Raw genomic sequence first — 16,670 nt, forward strand, 5'->3', positions numbered from 1 at the left:
TCCAAGGGACTCTCAAGAGTCTTCTCCATCACCACAGTTTGAAAGCATCAGTTCTTTGGTGTTTACCCTTCTTAGCCTTCTTTTTGATCTAATCCTCATATCCAGACATGGCTCCTGGAAAAACCATAGCTTTGACTAGATGGACCTTTGTTAACAAAGTGGTATTTTTGCTTTAATGTGCTGTTTAGGTTTGTCATAGCTTTCTTTCCAAAGAGCAAGCATCTTTTAATTTCGTGGCTACAGTCAATCATCTGCAGTGATTTGGGAGCCCAAGAAAAGAAAGTCTGCCACTGTTTCCATTGTCTCCCCATCTATTTGCTGTGATATGATGGGACTGGATGCCATATTAGTTTTTGAAAGTGGAGTTTTAAGACAGCGTTTTCACTCTCCTCTTTCATTCTCATCAAGAGGCTCTTTAGCTCCTTTTCACTTTCTGCCATTATAATGGTGTCATCTGCATATCTGAGGTGGTTGATATTTTTCCCGGCAATCTTGATTCCAGCGTGTGATATCTAGCCCAGAATTTTGCATGATATGCTTGGCCAGCATCATGTGAAGTAGTGTTCCTGGTTATCCAAATTTCAGCATTTGAGAGATTTTAAAAGTGAGTTCCTCTATCAGTCATGGCTTGTAACAGTCTAAGCAGAGCCTTACAAAATGTGCAGGTACATTTACCCCTTGCACAAAATAGGTTTGAACTGCACATGTCCACTTATAAATGGATTTTTTTTCTTTCAGTAAATAGATGCTACATGTACTGAACCACAGATACAGAGGATGGAGTATAAAGTTATACGTAGATTTTCACATTGGGGTGGAGGGGGTTGGTGCTACTAATACCAATCTTGTTTCAAGAGTCAACTGTATTTTTAATTTGGAGGAATGGGGAAAAGAGAAGAGATACATCCTAAGAACAGTGCTTAACAGGAATATCATTTACACCATTTTCTATGACCTGATGTGTAAATAGATGGGGAAACAGTGTCAGACTTTATTTTGGGGGGCTCCAAAATCACTGCAGATAGTGATTGCAGCCATAAAATTAAAAGACGCTTACTCCTTGGAAGGAAAGTTATGACCAACCAAGATAGCATATTAAAAAGCAGAGACATTACTTTGCCAACAAAGGACCGTCTAGTCAGGCTATGGTTTTTCCAGTGGTCATGTGAGAGTTGGACTGTGAAGAAAGCTGAGTGCCGAAGAATTGATGCTTTTGAACTGTGGTATTGGAGGACTCTTGAGCGTCCCTTGGACTGCAAGGAGATCCAGTCAGTCCATCCTAAAGGAGATCAGTCCGCGGTGTTCATTGGAGGGACTGATGCTGAAGCTGAAACTCCAATACTTTGGCTACCTCATGCGAAGGGTTGACTCATTGGAAAAGACTCTGATGCTGGGAGGGATTGGGGGCAGGAGGAGAAGGGGACGACAGAGGTTGAGATGGCTGGATGGCATCACTGACTCAATGGACATGAGTCTGAGTGAACTCCGGGAGTTGGTGATTGACAGGGAGGCCTGGTGTGCTGCGATTCATGGGGTCGCAAAGAGTCAGACACGACTGAGCAACTGAACTGAGATTCTAGTCCATGACAAATACATATGCTATTCCCCGAATGAGTTTGTCTTTACCTACTCCTACTTTCGTAATTTTGTTCTTCCTGCAGCTCCACCTAGATGACATTTTTGTATTGCCTCTCACATTGGAACCCACAGCAGTTTTTCTGTGGGTCTTATCACTTTTTTCACTCTGCTTTTTTATGTTGTGCTGCTGTTGTTGATGTTGTTCATTTGCTAAGTTGAGTCTGATTATTCGCAACCCCAGGGACTGCAGCATACCAAGCTTCCCTGGCGTCCATCACCATCTCCTGGGGTTTGCTCAGTCTCATGTCCATTGAGTTGGTGATGCCATACAACCATCTCATCCTCTGTCATCCCCTTCTCCTCCTGCCGTCAGTTCTTTTCCAGCATCAGGGTCTTTTCCAATGAGTTAGCTCTTTAGCTCAGGTGGTCGGAGTATTGGAACTTCAGCATCAGTCCTTCCAGTGGATATTCAGGGTTGATTTCCTTTAGGATTGACTGGTTTACTCTCCTTGCAGTCCAGGGGACTACTATCATTTCTTTGGCACTCAGCCTTTATGGTCCAACTTTCACATCTGTCCATGACTACTGGAAAAAACATAGCTTTGACTATATGAAACTTTCTGGTGTAGCTTTTTAGTGTAGTTACCTGTAAGCTTGATCAATATCATCATAATTTATTGTTAGTGTGAAGTTTCTTCCTTTTATATCTCATGCTGAGTTAAGCACAGCTTTGGCAGTTAAGCAATCTAGAAATGTTTTTAGTTGCATTATATTTGAAAATAGAAATCAATATTGTTTCCAGGGAAAATGTATAGGATTACTACTAACTGATTGACAATCCAGGACAAAGGAGACCTTGCCTCCCTACCGGCCCTGTTGTAGAGATACTGGACTGGGCCAGCCTAGAATGCATTACTGTGAAGGATTAATTTCATGTTGCCATGACTAGAAAGACTAAGAGGAAACTTAAGGAGTAAATGATCCATGAAAAAGGTTGAATGAAATATTGAAAGTGGGAATTCAGTAGAGATAAGCACTGAAAATCTCAGGTTCTGCTTAATCTTTGCTCTAAATTTGAAAATGTGGCTTCTATAATTTGTGTAACTTCTCATACTAATTTATTCTCCTCATAGTAGCTTCACGTTTATGTAGATGGAGACAGAAAAAGAATATCCTCTGGTGGTTTATTTGGAGAAGGCCAAGTCAACATAAAACCATCTCAGACTGTCTACCTCACCAAATTATATTTATACGTGTACACAGAGACACATTCATACTATGAGAAAAGAAAAACACAAAACATGTAATATTTTTTAGTCCTTTGGCCAATATACTTTTTTCCCCCTGAGCTTAATCTATTTATCATAATCTTTCTGAGGATCTGCTGTATCCCAGCTGCTGGGATTAAAATAGTTCAAAGGCCAGACCTTAAATCCCTGAATTTACTTAAATATCAAAAATTCATGTCTCCTAGTTTCATCATTCCTGGATATTTTTATATTGGTTTTTCTCCAGGTTATGGTCACATTTTCTAGTGTCTTCATCTGTCTAATAATTTTATATTGTATGCTGGACACTGTGGATACTACATTTTTAAAAAATCTTATTTAATTATTAAAGAAACTGCATTCCTAGGAACTGCATCTTCAGCAACATCATATAGTGACTTCCAGTCTTGGTGGTTGTCATGCCTATCTTTACCTTAAAGAGTTGGCTTCTCTTTGTTTAGTCAGGGATTGCACTTATCTCACATGCTAGTAATGCTCAAAATTCTCCAAGCCAGGCTTCAGCAATACGTGAGCCGTGAACTTCCTGATGTTCAAGCTGGTTTTAGAAAAGGCAGAGGAACCAGAGACAAAATTGCCAACATCTACTGGATCATGGAAAAAGCAAAAGAGTTCCAGAAAAACATCTATTTCTGCTTTACTGACTATGCCAAAGCCTTTGACTGTGTGGATCACAATAAACTGTGGAAAATTCTTCAAGAGATGGGAATACCAGACCACCTGACCTGCCTCTTGAGAAATCTGTATGCAGGTCAGGAAGCAACAGTTAGAACTGGACATGGAACAACAGACTGGTTCCTAATAAGAAAAGGAGTACGTCAAGTCTGTATATTATCACCCTTTTTATATAACTTATATGCAGAGTACATCCTGAGAAACGCTGGACTGAAAGAAACACAAGCTGGAATCAAGATTGCCGGGGGAAATATCAATAACCTCAGATATACAGATGACACCACCCTTATGGCAGAAAGTGAAGAGGAACTCAAAAGCCTCTTGATGAAAGTGAAAGTGGAGAGGGAAAAAGTTGGCTTAAAGTTCAACATTCAGAAAACGAAGATCATGGCATCCGGTCCCACAACTTCATGGGAAATAGATGAGGAAACAGTGTCAGACTTTATTTTTCTGGGCTCCAAAATCACTGCAGATGGTGACTGCAGCCATGAAATTAAAAGACGCTTACTCCTTGGAAAGAAAGTTATGACCAACCTAGATAGCATATTCAAAAGCAGAGACATTACTTTGCCAACAAAGGTTCATCTAGTCAAGGCTATGGTTTTTCCTGTGGTCATGTATGGATGTGAGAGTTGGACTGTGAAGAAGGCTGAGCGCCGAAGAATTGATGCTTTTGAACTGTGGTGTTGGAGAAGGCTCTTGAGAGTCCCTTGGACTGCAAGGAGAACCAACCAGTCCATTCTGAAGGAGATCAGCCCTGGGATTTCTTTGGAAGGAATGATGCTGAAGCTAAAACTCCAGTACTTTGGCCACTTCATGCGAAGAGTTGACTCATTGGAAAAGACCCTGATGCTGGGAAATATTGAAGGCAGGAGGAGAAGGGGATGACAGAGGATGAGATGGCTGGATGGCATCACTGACTCGATGGACATGAGTCTGAGTGAACTCCGGGAGTTGGTGATGGACAGGGAGGCCTGGCATGCTGCGATTCATAGTGTCGCAAAGAGTCGGACACGACTGAGCGACTGAACTGAACTGAAGACCTTGGACTCTACATCGAACTTTTTGTTTACTTATTTTTTAATTATGAAAACCTTTTTAATTTTCTAGCATGTTTCTGGTCACTCTTTGATATTTTTTATTCTTAATTCTTATTTTACCACATCATCCCTCTTATAGGCTCTGAATGCTTTAGCAGTTGAGTATATTCTCTTAACTAATTTTATTTATTCTTTTTCTTTTGAAAAATGTTCAGGTAAAAGAAGGCATGATAAAAAGAATTATATTCTTTCCTTTTCAGATGGCCTTCAAAAGTTCCTAAGAATTGTCTTAGCAGCCTTCTCCCAATTCCTACCCATAATTTTCATTCTCCCTAAAAAGTTATTTTCTTTAGTACCTTCATTTTTCATGCAAGTGATGCAAGTGACTTCCTTATTGTCCACATAACTCAATTGCATCTTGCCTTTATTAATATTGTGAGTTATCCATCTTTTTATCAGAAAAAATCTAAAAGGTAAGAATGAGATGAGGTTGAAATAGTCTGGATCAGAGGATGAAAACCTGAGCTTGAGTTGAAAACAAGGTAGTTAAGAACTCAACTTTAAGGTAGATTATCCTTAAAACTTGATAGAAGAGAAAAAGACTATTATACCAGAGGTGAGTGTCTAAATTTTGAAAAATTTAATTAACTTGTTTGAAAAATATTACTTCAGTGTTTTTCTGACACTAATTTCTTAGGTTAAAATCAGTGTTTGTAAATAGATTGGGTTTTGGAAAAGTCGTTTTAGTATCTACACATTTAAATTAAAACTACTCATTTTTGAAAAGAGGTTGTAACTTGCTAGCAAGTTTTTAGTTCCAAAGATACATCATTTAGAAATGCATTTCACTTAAATACTAACATTTCATAGTCAAAAATGACTTAAGAGAGCATGACAGTCATGTAAGATAGGATTGCCCCTCTATGATCCTTAAGAGCCAGCTTGTCTAATCTTAAAGATTGCAAGCTAAATGTTTTAATCTACTTTAACTATTCATTAAAACTTTTACTCAAAGCTGTGCAGAAGTCCATAGGAAGTATAGAACATGGTCTTATAAAACAAATCAGAACTCTTTCAGTTGGAGTATCAGAGCCTTAACTTGTATTAACAAAAGCCAGAAAGGATAATTAATTGACCCCCAGAGAAAGCAGAGGCAGCTCCAACCTCAAGGAACCTGGATGCTTGCAAGTGTGTCTGCCCCTGTCTGTCTAGTCACTTCACTCCTGGCAGCTTGATTGCTCTTCCTTCCTCGCCCTCTGTGACACTTTCTGTCAGAGGTCATCTTTGCTGCACATGCTCTGCTCTTTCCATCTCTGTCCTGCATGACACATTTTTGGTTTTTTATTTGTGTTGCTTTGTGTGTCTTGATCTCTTTTTTGTCTGCTCTCTTGTTCAGTGTCCTTCCTCTGCATTCCTCTACCCCTTTCTCTGCCAGCTGATTCCATTTTCTCCCACCACAGAAAGACATTCCCATTTGGCTGTGGGCTGCCCTGCATCACATTCTTCCAGTTCATCAACCAGAGAAGAAAAGATGCTCTTCTCTCCAGCTCCAGTTACAAAAATCCATAGGAAAGGACTTTCTTCCTTAGCTTACCTAGCCGGAAATAGGTCACTGTTTCCTTTTGAAATGTGGGTTAAGTTAGAGAGGAACAAATGAGTGAATGTTTGACACAGGAGATGAGACTTACATATTTGAATGAAGGTTCTGTAGTTTTCAGTTAATACTCATACATGAGTGCTTATTTGTTATGAAAATTCCTGTATGTTCTACTCACTTTTTTCATATCTGCTTCAGTATTCATGCTTTTTCATTTATAATATGAATCCAGTAAGTATAGTGTTTAGAAATATTGCCGAATAGTCCACTTCAGCAGAGTTTTATTTCCCAAAATACATTCTCATTGTGTTCTATGAGTGACATTTAAATTTTCAGTTTACAGTGTGTGGATCACAATAAACTGTGGAAAATTCTGAAAGAGATGGGAATACCAGACCGCCTGATCTGCCTCTTGGGAAATCTGTATGCAGGTCAGGAAGCAAAAGTTAGAACTGGACATGGAACAACAGACTGGTTCCAAATAGGAAAAGGAGTTCATCAAGGCTGTATATTGTCACCCTGTTTATTTAACTTATATGCAGAGTACATCATGAGAAACGCTGGACTAGAAGAAACACAAACTGGAATCAAGATTTCTGGGAGAAATATCAATAACCTCAGATATGCAGATGACACGACCCTTATGGCAGAAAGTGAAGAGGAACTCAAAAGCCTCTTGATGAAAGTGAAAGTGGAGAGTGAAAAGGTTGGCTTTAGGCTCAACATTCAGAAAACGAAGATCATGGCATCCGGTCTCATCACTTCATGGGAAACAGATGGGGAAACAGTGGAAACAGTGTCAGACTTTATTTTTCTGGGCTCCAAAATCACTGCAGATGGTGACTGCAGCCATGAAATTAAAAGACGCTTACTCCTTGGAAATAAAGTTATGACCAACCTAGATAGCATATTCAAAAGCAAAGACATTACTTTGCCAACAAAGGTTCGTCTAGTCAAGGCTATGGTTTTTCCTGTGGTCATGTATGGATGTGAGAGTTGGACTGTGAAGGAGGCTGAGCGCCGAAGAATTGATGCTTTTGAACTGTGGTGTTGGAGAAGGCTCTTGAGAGTCCCTTGGACTGCAAGGAGAACCAACCAGTCCATTCTGAAGGAGATGAGCCCTGGGATTTCTTTGGAAGGAATGATGCTAAAGCTGAAACTCCAGTACTTTGGCCACCTCATGCAAAGAGTTGACTCATTGGAAAAGACTGATGCTGGGAGGGATTGGGGGCAAGAGGAGAAGGGGACGACAGAGGATGAGATGGCTGGATGGCATCACTGACTTGATGGATGTGAGTCTGAATGAACTCCGGGAGTTGGTGATGGACAGGGAGGCCTGGCGTGCTGCGATTCATGGGGTCGCAAAGAGTCGGACATGACTGAGCGACTGATCTGATCTGATCTGATCTGAATGCATATATATGGAATTTAGAAAGATGGTAACGATAACCCTGTATGCAGGACAGCAAAAGAGATACAGATGTATAGAACAGTCTTTTTGACTCTGTGGGAGAGGGAGAGGGTGGGATGGTTTGGGAGAATGTCATTGAAACATGTATGATATCATATATGAAACAAATCGCCAGTCTAGGTTCGATGCAGGATACAGGATGCTCGGGGCCGGTGCACTGGGATGACCCAGAGGGATGGTATGGGGAGGGAGGTGGGAGGGGGGTTCAGGATGGGGAACACGTGTACACCTGTGGCAGATTCATGTTGATGTATGGAAAAATCAATACAATATTGTAAAGTAATTAGCCTCCAATTAAAATAAATAAGTTTAAAAATATAAATTTACAGTTTTTTAAAAATCTGGTAATTCTTTTAGAAATATCTGATACTAGTATATTTGCAAAGTTCAGCTTGTTAGTATAAGTTTATTTTCTTCAAGATTGCCTAGAGTAACCTTGGCTTTTCTTTGCTTATTGTTAGATTAAGTAATAAGGTATTGGAAAGACATAAGTATTTGTTCAGTCCTTCATAGTTGTTGCAATTCAGCAGTTTTCAGTACTGTTATTTATCTGTTTTATACTTATTTCCTAATTTATGTGAATCCCTACTCTACTAGACTCTAAACCTGTGGCGAAAGAATAATAACCTTATTTAAAATAGCCATCGTAAACTAACAAGGTGCTCCTAAAATGATTGTTAGTAAACTCTTTCTCTTTTTTTCACTTCATATTTTAAGAAATGTACTTTTAAGGAATATAAGTGGGTTTTTTTGGAAAAAAGTATTAATACATTTAGTGATGTTTTAATCTCTTGACCATTTTATACTTACTGGCTTAGACATCAATTTAGATGTCACACTGTGAAATGATGGCCTGTATTTTGGGCAGAGAACCGTTTATTAATAAGTATCATTTTGTTTTTGATACAACGTACAGTGTTGCCTAATTCTTGATAATATTTAGTGGAAGGGATAGTTGTATTTCATTTAGATTGTAATACATAATTTTTATAACATAAAGTGATAAGTGATCAAGATTTCTTCCTGTAGGCTACCGAAAGTGAGGTAGGAGATGTCGATTTAACACGTCTTCCAGAAGGACCTGTTGATTCTGAAGATGAAGAAGAGGAAGATGAAGACATTGATCGAACAGATCCTCTGCAAGGGCGGGATCTTGTCCGAGAATGTCTTGAAAAAGAACCTGCAGATAAAACTGATGATGACATTGGTAAGAAATACATCTGTTCACAATAGGAATTTTATAGTTTAATTTATATATAGTTACCTGTTGGTGAATGACACATCGCTGAAAATTTTTTGTGGGTCAGGAATTCAGGAGCAGCCTGAGTGATTCTTGCTCATTCTCTCTCATGTGGTTGTAGTCAGAATGTGGCAGGGACTACAGTCATCTGAGGCTTCACTGGCCTGAGCTAGAGGATCTACTTCCAAGGTGGCTGCTCATGTGGCTTTGTTCATAGAACCTCGGTTCCTCTCCATGCAGGCCACTCCAGAGATGGCTTAAAAGTTCTCACAACATGGCAGTTGGTTTCTTATTCAGGGGAAAATAAGGCAGATGCCACAGTGTCTTTTTTGATCTGACCTCAGGAATGACACGTCATTGCTTCTTCCCAATTATGTTTGTCACACAAAGCAGCCCTCATGCAGTAAGGGAGAGGACTACATCCAGACATGAGCAAGAGGCCGGATTTGTTTAGGGACATCTTTGAGGCTAGCTGCCCTGATAGAAGAGCTTGTTCGGAGGTTCTAGCAGTGGAACACAGCTCCTCCTATACCCTTAACCAAAGGACAGTTCCCCTTTGTCAGGGAATGTTCTTTTCAAGATACTCCTGTATCGGGACAGCTTGTCGTCTTTGATTAAGTGTACAACTTCAAGAGGGACACATGCCTGAAGTGGTGGCGGAGGAAGGGGACACTTGCCTGGACAACCAGATCAGCTGAATCAACCCTGATGATCTTTGGGTGATGAGAGACCTCACATTCTGTTTGCCCCAGTTTATAAAACAAAAGCTTTGATTGCATTTAAGTGGTTTCCCCTTTCATGTCCGTAAGGTACTTACAACACAGGACATCAGTGTCCAGTGTCTGTGAATTTTAAAAGATTTCAAATGTTATTAAAAAAAAGAAATCATAGTTTTGCCTCTCCAGCTTTTGATTCAAATTTTATGAATTTTTCTTTACTTTCTTGTACTTTACATTCGAGATTGAATAATACTAAAGATGCTAATGTCATCTTTAAGGACAGAGATTACTTAGTATCATTATATATTATGATTCATTTAAGATTTTATCCTAGATTTCTCTTTTAAAAGAGTTATATTGTTGTGATTCAAATCAGAAAATACTGCTAGTAATTATTATAGTCTATGGGAGTTAAGATCTATAGGTTTAAACATTCCTTATCATGCTAATAACACATAGTATAGTTATGCAACCTACAGTTGAGACTCATGTTGTGAATGCTTTCTGGACAGAAACTGTAAGTGCATTTTCAGTGATAAAGAATTGTACACTATGTACTTTTTACAAGGTTTATTTAAAAGATGAAATATAGTTCACTTACAGTTATCTGTGGGTTGATAACTTCTTATCATTTTCCTCTATTTCAGCTTTAAAAGCTGACTGCTTAAATGTATTTTTTTTCCCTTATATTTGTCTTTATTGCTCGCATATCTATATAAGAGAAGGGACTCAGGCACTCAAACATTTCTTGGTTAAATTAGACAGTTACCTTGTATTTGCTTTGACAAATCTTAAAGTAGTATTCACATTTGTTATCCCTAATTTAATTACTTACTGACATTTATTAATAACTACTTAAAACTCAAGCCCATAAGAAACAGACAAAAGCTCTTTTCAGTAATTTATTAGACCAAAGGACATCACTAAACCTAACCACCATGAGAATTAGCTAAACTCTCCAGTATCATTTGAACCTGTAGTTTCCAGGTTTTCTCTGGAAGTTGTGAATTCTTATGGCTGTATTTTTGTGTGAGTCAGAATGTATCCATTAACCAGATTTTTTTAAGCAACAGTCATCTTGCATCTTGGCTTCTCTAGTTAAGCATCATGAATTCATAAGTTGATTAGGAAATTGGGTATTGGATTCTAGATTTTATTGTATCTTTAAACTGTAGTCCTTGATGAGCACTAAAGTAGAATTTCTGTTTTCTAACAGAACAATTGCTGGAGTTTATGCACCAGCTTCCCGCTTTTGCAAATATGACCATGTCTGTAAGGAGAGAACTCTGCTCAGTGATGATTTTTGAAGTGGTAGAGCAGGCTGGAGCTGTCATTCTTGAAGATGGGCAAGAGGTAGGTTAGCAAATATCTGTTACACATTACTTGCTGTGGCAGCTGATTTTTAGAATGTTTAATTTGCATAAACTTGTATAAATCTTGACTTAAAAGTTATACAGTTTTTTAAATGAATGCTGATTTGGGGGCAGTTATAATTTCTGAAGAGATAAGTTTCATTTTGTTTGATTTTGTCTTAATTTTGATTTCTTGGCCATGGACCTTACACAAAATAGATGTTCAGTAATTCATTGGACCAAATTTGTTTTTTAACTTCTCAAATTAAGTTGTAAGACTTGAAGATATTATTATTTTATTAGTATATTTATAATATTATTAAATGTTATCAAGTATTTAATCTCCTATCCCTTTTTTATATTACCCATTTTCTTTTTAAACAAAGGAATTGTCTTCATACCTGTGCCTCCTAGTGAACTGCTGTCAGTTGAGGCATTTATGTGGCAGTTTTGTTTTCAAAAATGCTTGGATGGCAACTTGTGGATGGGTGGAGGGGAGGATTCAGAGGAATTGAAATGTGTTACTGCTATCAGGTAGCACTTCACTGCTTTTCTTATTGAACTGATAAAAATTGATAGTGAGCTATCAGTCAATGAACACTGTCATATATACTGTTAATAGGAATATAAGCAGTATTTCTGGAAAATCATTTAGCAGTTTTTAACATGGACTTTTAATAGTCTCTAATCTGTTATTACCCTTCTGAATGTCTCTCCTCCAGACAATATAAAACTCAAGAGTTATCACAAAAGATATATTCATTGTAACATTTGTATAATATTAAAAATTGGAAATAACCAAAATATATCCCCCAAATAAGCAGTGGTTAACTAAATGAGTATGTGGCCACAGGTTATAATTTCGTATAGCTTTTCAAATGATTGTAATAGAAATCTTTGATTTGATAGAAATCTTTGAAGGTGGGGCCTTACCTCTAGCTTCATTTACATGATTTCTCCCTGTATCCTAGAAAACATTTAGCACATGGGATATACTAAAAAAAAAAAAAAGTTTGAACAAATGAATATAGTATTGAATTTTTTTTCAAAGCATAAAATAAATAGTTCAGCAGTGTGAGATAAGATAAACATGGGAGGAAAATACTAAACTTTTAATGACAACTGTACAAACAGTAGGATTTTAAATAACTTTTCCACAAATTTTGTCTTTTAATTTTTTACAGTTCTGTCAGCAAAACTTTGTTGTGTGCCTGCTTTTTGCCAGTTACTATTCTAAATACTGTGAGGATAGTGGTGAAAAAACCCAACACGGCCCCTGTCCTCAAGTAATTTGTATAATTGTGAAATTTCACAATAATTATATTTTATATTTGAAATAACAAAACCCCACAGTTTTGAAAAAATATTTCTTGTTGTCACTGATTCTTCTTAAGAACTGATAATCCAGATTTTCCTTAAATCACATTAAAATTGTTGACAGTTTAGACTAATAAAAGGGATATTAAGTGAGAACAAGTAGTCTTTCATGGATATGCAGTAGGCGTTACAATATGTCTCTTTAGAGCATTAAATACTTTGGTATAAATTGAGAGCAGTATTTTCTTAACATTAGAAATTTTTGATATATTTTTAGGTATACCTTAAAATTCAAGTTTTTAATAGTTTTTCTTAATCAGTAACTACCTTTTTTTTATGTCTTTTGAATGTTTGCTGTGTGCCAGACATTATTCCAGTCTGGAATTTATTGCTATTTATTACTTGATTTGTAATAAACTCATTTTTAATTGACACAAAAGTTCTCTGATAGGTGATATCGTTACACTCATTATAGCAGTAGAGAAACTGAAGCAACTTTCCCAGACTCATTCAGCTGGTCAGTGGCAGATTCTGGATTCAAATTCCAAGAGTTTGTGGTCTTACTTCCAGAGGAGTACGTCAAGAGAAGCTAAAAGCAAAGGAGAAAAGGAAAGATACACCCGTTTGAATGCAGAGTTCCATAGATTAGCAGGGAAAAATAAGAAATCCTACCTCAGTGATCAGTGCAAAGAAATAGAGGAAAACAATAGAATGGGAAAGACTAGAGATCTCTTCAAGAAAATTAGAGATACCAAGGGAACATTTCATGCAAAGATGGGCACAATAAAGGACAGAAATGGTATGGGCCTAACAGAAAGAGATATTAAGAAGCAGTGGCAAGAATACACAGAAGAACTATACAAAAAAAGATTTTCATGTCCCACACGATGGTGTGATCACTCACCGAGAGCCAGACATCTTGGAATGTGAATTCAAGTGGGTTTTAGGAAGCATCACCACGAACAAAGGTAGTGGAGGTGATGGAATTCCAGTTGAGCTATTTCAAATCTGTTTAAAAGATGATGCTGTGAAAGTGCTGCACTCAATATGCCAGCAAATCTGGAAAACTCAGCAGTGGCCGCAGAACTGGAAAAGGTCAGTTTTCATTCCAATCCCCAAAAAGGGCAATGCCAAAGAATGTTCAAACTACCTCACAATAGCACTCATCTTACACGCTAGCAAAGTAATGCTCAAAATTCTCCAAGCCAGGCTTCAACAGTTCATGAACCATGAACTTCCAGATGTTCAAGCTGGATTTAGAAAAGGCAGAGGAACTAGAGATCAAATGACCAACATCTTGGATCATCGAAAAAGCAAGAGAGTTCCAGAAAAACATCCACTTCTGCTTTATTGATGATGCCAAAGCCTTTGACTGTGTACATCACAACAAACTGAGGAAAATTCTTTAAGAAATGAGAATACCAGACCATCTTACCTGCCTCCAGAGAAATCTGTATGCAGGTCAAGAAGCAAGTTAGAATTGGACATGGAACAGCAGACTGGTTCCTAAATGGGAAGGAGTATGTCAAGGCTGCATATTGTCACCCTGCTTATTTAACTTATATGCAGAGTACATCTTGTGAAATGCTGGACTGGATGAAGCACAAGCTGGAATCAAGATTTCTGGGAGAAGTATCAATAACTTCAGATACTCAGATGATACATCCCTAATAACAAAGTGAAGAGGAACTAAATGCCTCTTGATGAAAGTGAAAGAGGAGAGTGAAAAAGCTGGCTTAAAGCTCAACATTCAGAAAACGAAGATCATGGCATCTGGTCCCATCACTTCATGGGAAATAGATGGGGAAACAATGGAAACAGTGACAGACTTTATTTTCTTGGTGATTTTCAAAATCACTGCAGATGGTGACTACAGCCATGAAATTAAAAGACGCTTGGTCCTTGGAAGAAAAACTATGACAACCTAGACAGCATATTTAAAGGCAGAGACATTACTTTGCCAACAAAGGTCCATCAGTCAAAGCTATGGTTTTTTCAGTAGTCATGTATGGATATGAGAATTGGACTATAAAGAAAGCTGAGCACCAAGAATTGATACTTTTAAACTGTGGTATTGGAAAAGACTCTTGAGAGTCTCTTGGACTGCAAGGAGATCAAACTAGTCAGTCCTAACGGAAATCAGTCCTGAATATTCATTGGAAGGACTGATGCTGAAGCTGAAACTCCAACACTTTGGCCACCTGATGTGAAGAGTTGACTCACTGGAAAAGACCCTGATGCTGGGAAAGATTGAAGGCAGGAGGAGAAGGGGACGACAGAGGATGAGATGGTTGGATGGCTTCACCAACTCAGTGGACATGAGTTTGAGCAAGCTCGGGAGTTGGTGATGGACAGGGAATCCTTGCATGCTGCAGTCCATGGGATCTCAAAGAGTTGGACAAGACTAAGCAACTAAACTGTGGTCTTAGCCATAACATTATTTTGTCTTCGGAGAAGGCGATGGCACCCCACTCCAGTACTCTTGCCTGGAAAATCCTATGGATGGAGGAGCCTGGTAGGCTGCAGTCCATGGGATCACTAGAGTCAGACACGACTGAGAGACTTCACTTTCAGTTTTCACTTTCATGCATTGGAGTAGGAAATGGCAACCCACTCCAGTGTTCTTGCCTGGAGAATCCCAGGGACGGGGGAGCCTGGTGGGCTGCCATCTATGGGGTCACACAGAGTCTGACACAACTGAAGTGACTTAGCAGCAGTATTTTGTCTTAAGAGTATTTTGGTCAGTTATGAGGGTCCCTGATTTCATTTGGTGACTAAAAGAATAAAGAGTAAAATAAACTGTTGTTGTTTGCTTAATAGAAACGGTGTTATTTACTAATACATTCTGATCTGATGGAATATTCAATAATATAATGAAATCTTTTATAAATTATATGAGTTCTATGTACTGATTGATTATTTTTCAAAGTTAACATATAATCATCTTTTCTCAAAGATTCCTAAAACCTGTCGTCTTCTCTATAGCTTGATTCATGGTATGTTATTTTAAATGGCACTGTGGAAATCAGTCATCCAGATGGAAAAGTTGACAATCTCTTTATGGGAAATAGTTTTGGAATCACACCCACTCTGGATAAACAGTACATGCATGGAGTTGTTAGGACTAAAGTAGATGACTGTCAGGTAAGCTTATCTCTGGTAATGTTCTCTTGTTTCTTTCTTTTTTTTTTTTTTTAATTTTTTATTTTATATTGGAGTAGAGTGGATTATTTAGGATAGTTTCAGGTAGACAGTGAAGGATAGTTTCAGTCACACATAAACGTTGTATCTACTCTCCCTCAAACTGCACTCCCTCCCTGGCTGCCACATAACATTGAGCCACGTTCCCTGTGCTGTACAGTAGGTCCTTGTTGGTTATCCATTTTAAATATAGCAGTGTATGTTCTTTTGTTTCTGGGGTTTTTTTTGGTTCTCCTGTTTCTTGATTTTTAAATGGCTGAGCCTTTTTCCTTCCTCAAAATAAAATAGCTTGATTTGAGAATTAGAAGTTTGAAAAACTCAGTTAATAAAGGAAAGTAGATTTTATATCTGATGCAAATATTTGTGGAATTAAACTATACATATTTTAAAGAGAGTATACCCAATAAATGTTTGTTTGTTAAATATCTATGTGATATTAGCCAGCTCAGTCTCCTTTTTGTTTTTTTTTTTCCCAATAGAGGAAGAAATAGGAACTTCTGAGTTGTTTGTTTCTAACTTACTCCTGCTTCATGTTTTCTTTGCATAGTGTCAGTTTTGAAAGAAGTATATGCTTACTTCTCCTTTTAGAGCAGAATTCACATGGATTTAACTTCTTTGGTCTCTTTGTGCATGCTTTATTTTTTTTTTACCTTGATTTTTGTTAAGGAGTAAAGGGGCTAAATAAAAAAGAACTGATGTCACTTGAGTTCTTACCTTTGTGCTCTGCCTTGGTGCATAGTGATATATTTATGTATTATAGGTTTATTAATTGTCCCCATGTTGTTCTTGGGCAGTTTGTCTGCATAGCCCAGCAGGATTATTGGAGAATTTTAAACCATGTTGAAAAAAATACCCATAAAGTTGAGGAAGAGGGAGAAATTGTTATGGTACATGAGCATCGTGAACTGGATCGAAGTGGAACCAGGAAAGGACACATTGTAATTAAGGTGGGTGTGTTTTACTTACTATTGATCAATAAAACCTTCATCTTGTTTAAAAGACTTTGAAGTGCTTATTAAGTAGTGCAAGATAATTCACTAACTTTGGGATCCAGTGTATATAAATAAATGTGTCCTTTTGACATTTTCTTAGTTGGTTTTTAACAGTATTTTATTGGGTAAGGATGACACTGCCATGTATATCAGTATGAAAGGATATTACTTAGAATATACCAGTCAGAATTTTCCTTCTCAA

The 16,670-nt window shown here is 37.8% G+C and overlaps 1 protein-coding gene and 1 non-coding gene across 8 annotated transcripts in view; both read left to right on the forward strand.

The window, feature by feature from the left end:
• RAPGEF6 (Rap guanine nucleotide exchange factor 6) overlaps nucleotides 1–16,670 on the forward strand; it is a 228,779-nt gene that overhangs the window by 127,217 nt on the left and 84,892 nt on the right. For all 7 annotated transcript variants that reach the window (XM_003586275.6, XM_002688965.7, XM_024995044.2 and 4 more), the window contains 4 exons: nucleotides 8,677–8,854; nucleotides 10,823–10,959; nucleotides 15,261–15,419; nucleotides 16,271–16,423. In XM_003586275.6, the coding sequence (XP_003586323.2) occupies nucleotides 8,677–8,854; nucleotides 10,823–10,959; nucleotides 15,261–15,419; nucleotides 16,271–16,423 (627 nt within the window). The remainder of the gene's footprint in view (nucleotides 1–8,676; nucleotides 8,855–10,822; nucleotides 10,960–15,260; nucleotides 15,420–16,270; nucleotides 16,424–16,670) is intronic.
• On the forward strand, nucleotides 8,762–8,819 carry MIR12018 (microRNA mir-12018). Its single transcript, NR_162370.1, has one exon. It is a non-coding gene; the product is annotated as a microRNA mir-12018 (primary transcript).

Source organism: Bos taurus, chromosome 7 (assembly GCF_002263795.3).
Source record: "Bos taurus isolate L1 Dominette 01449 registration number 42190680 breed Hereford chromosome 7, ARS-UCD2.0, whole genome shotgun sequence".
In the NCBI taxonomy this organism is placed as follows: domain Eukaryota; kingdom Metazoa; phylum Chordata; class Mammalia; order Artiodactyla; family Bovidae; genus Bos; species Bos taurus.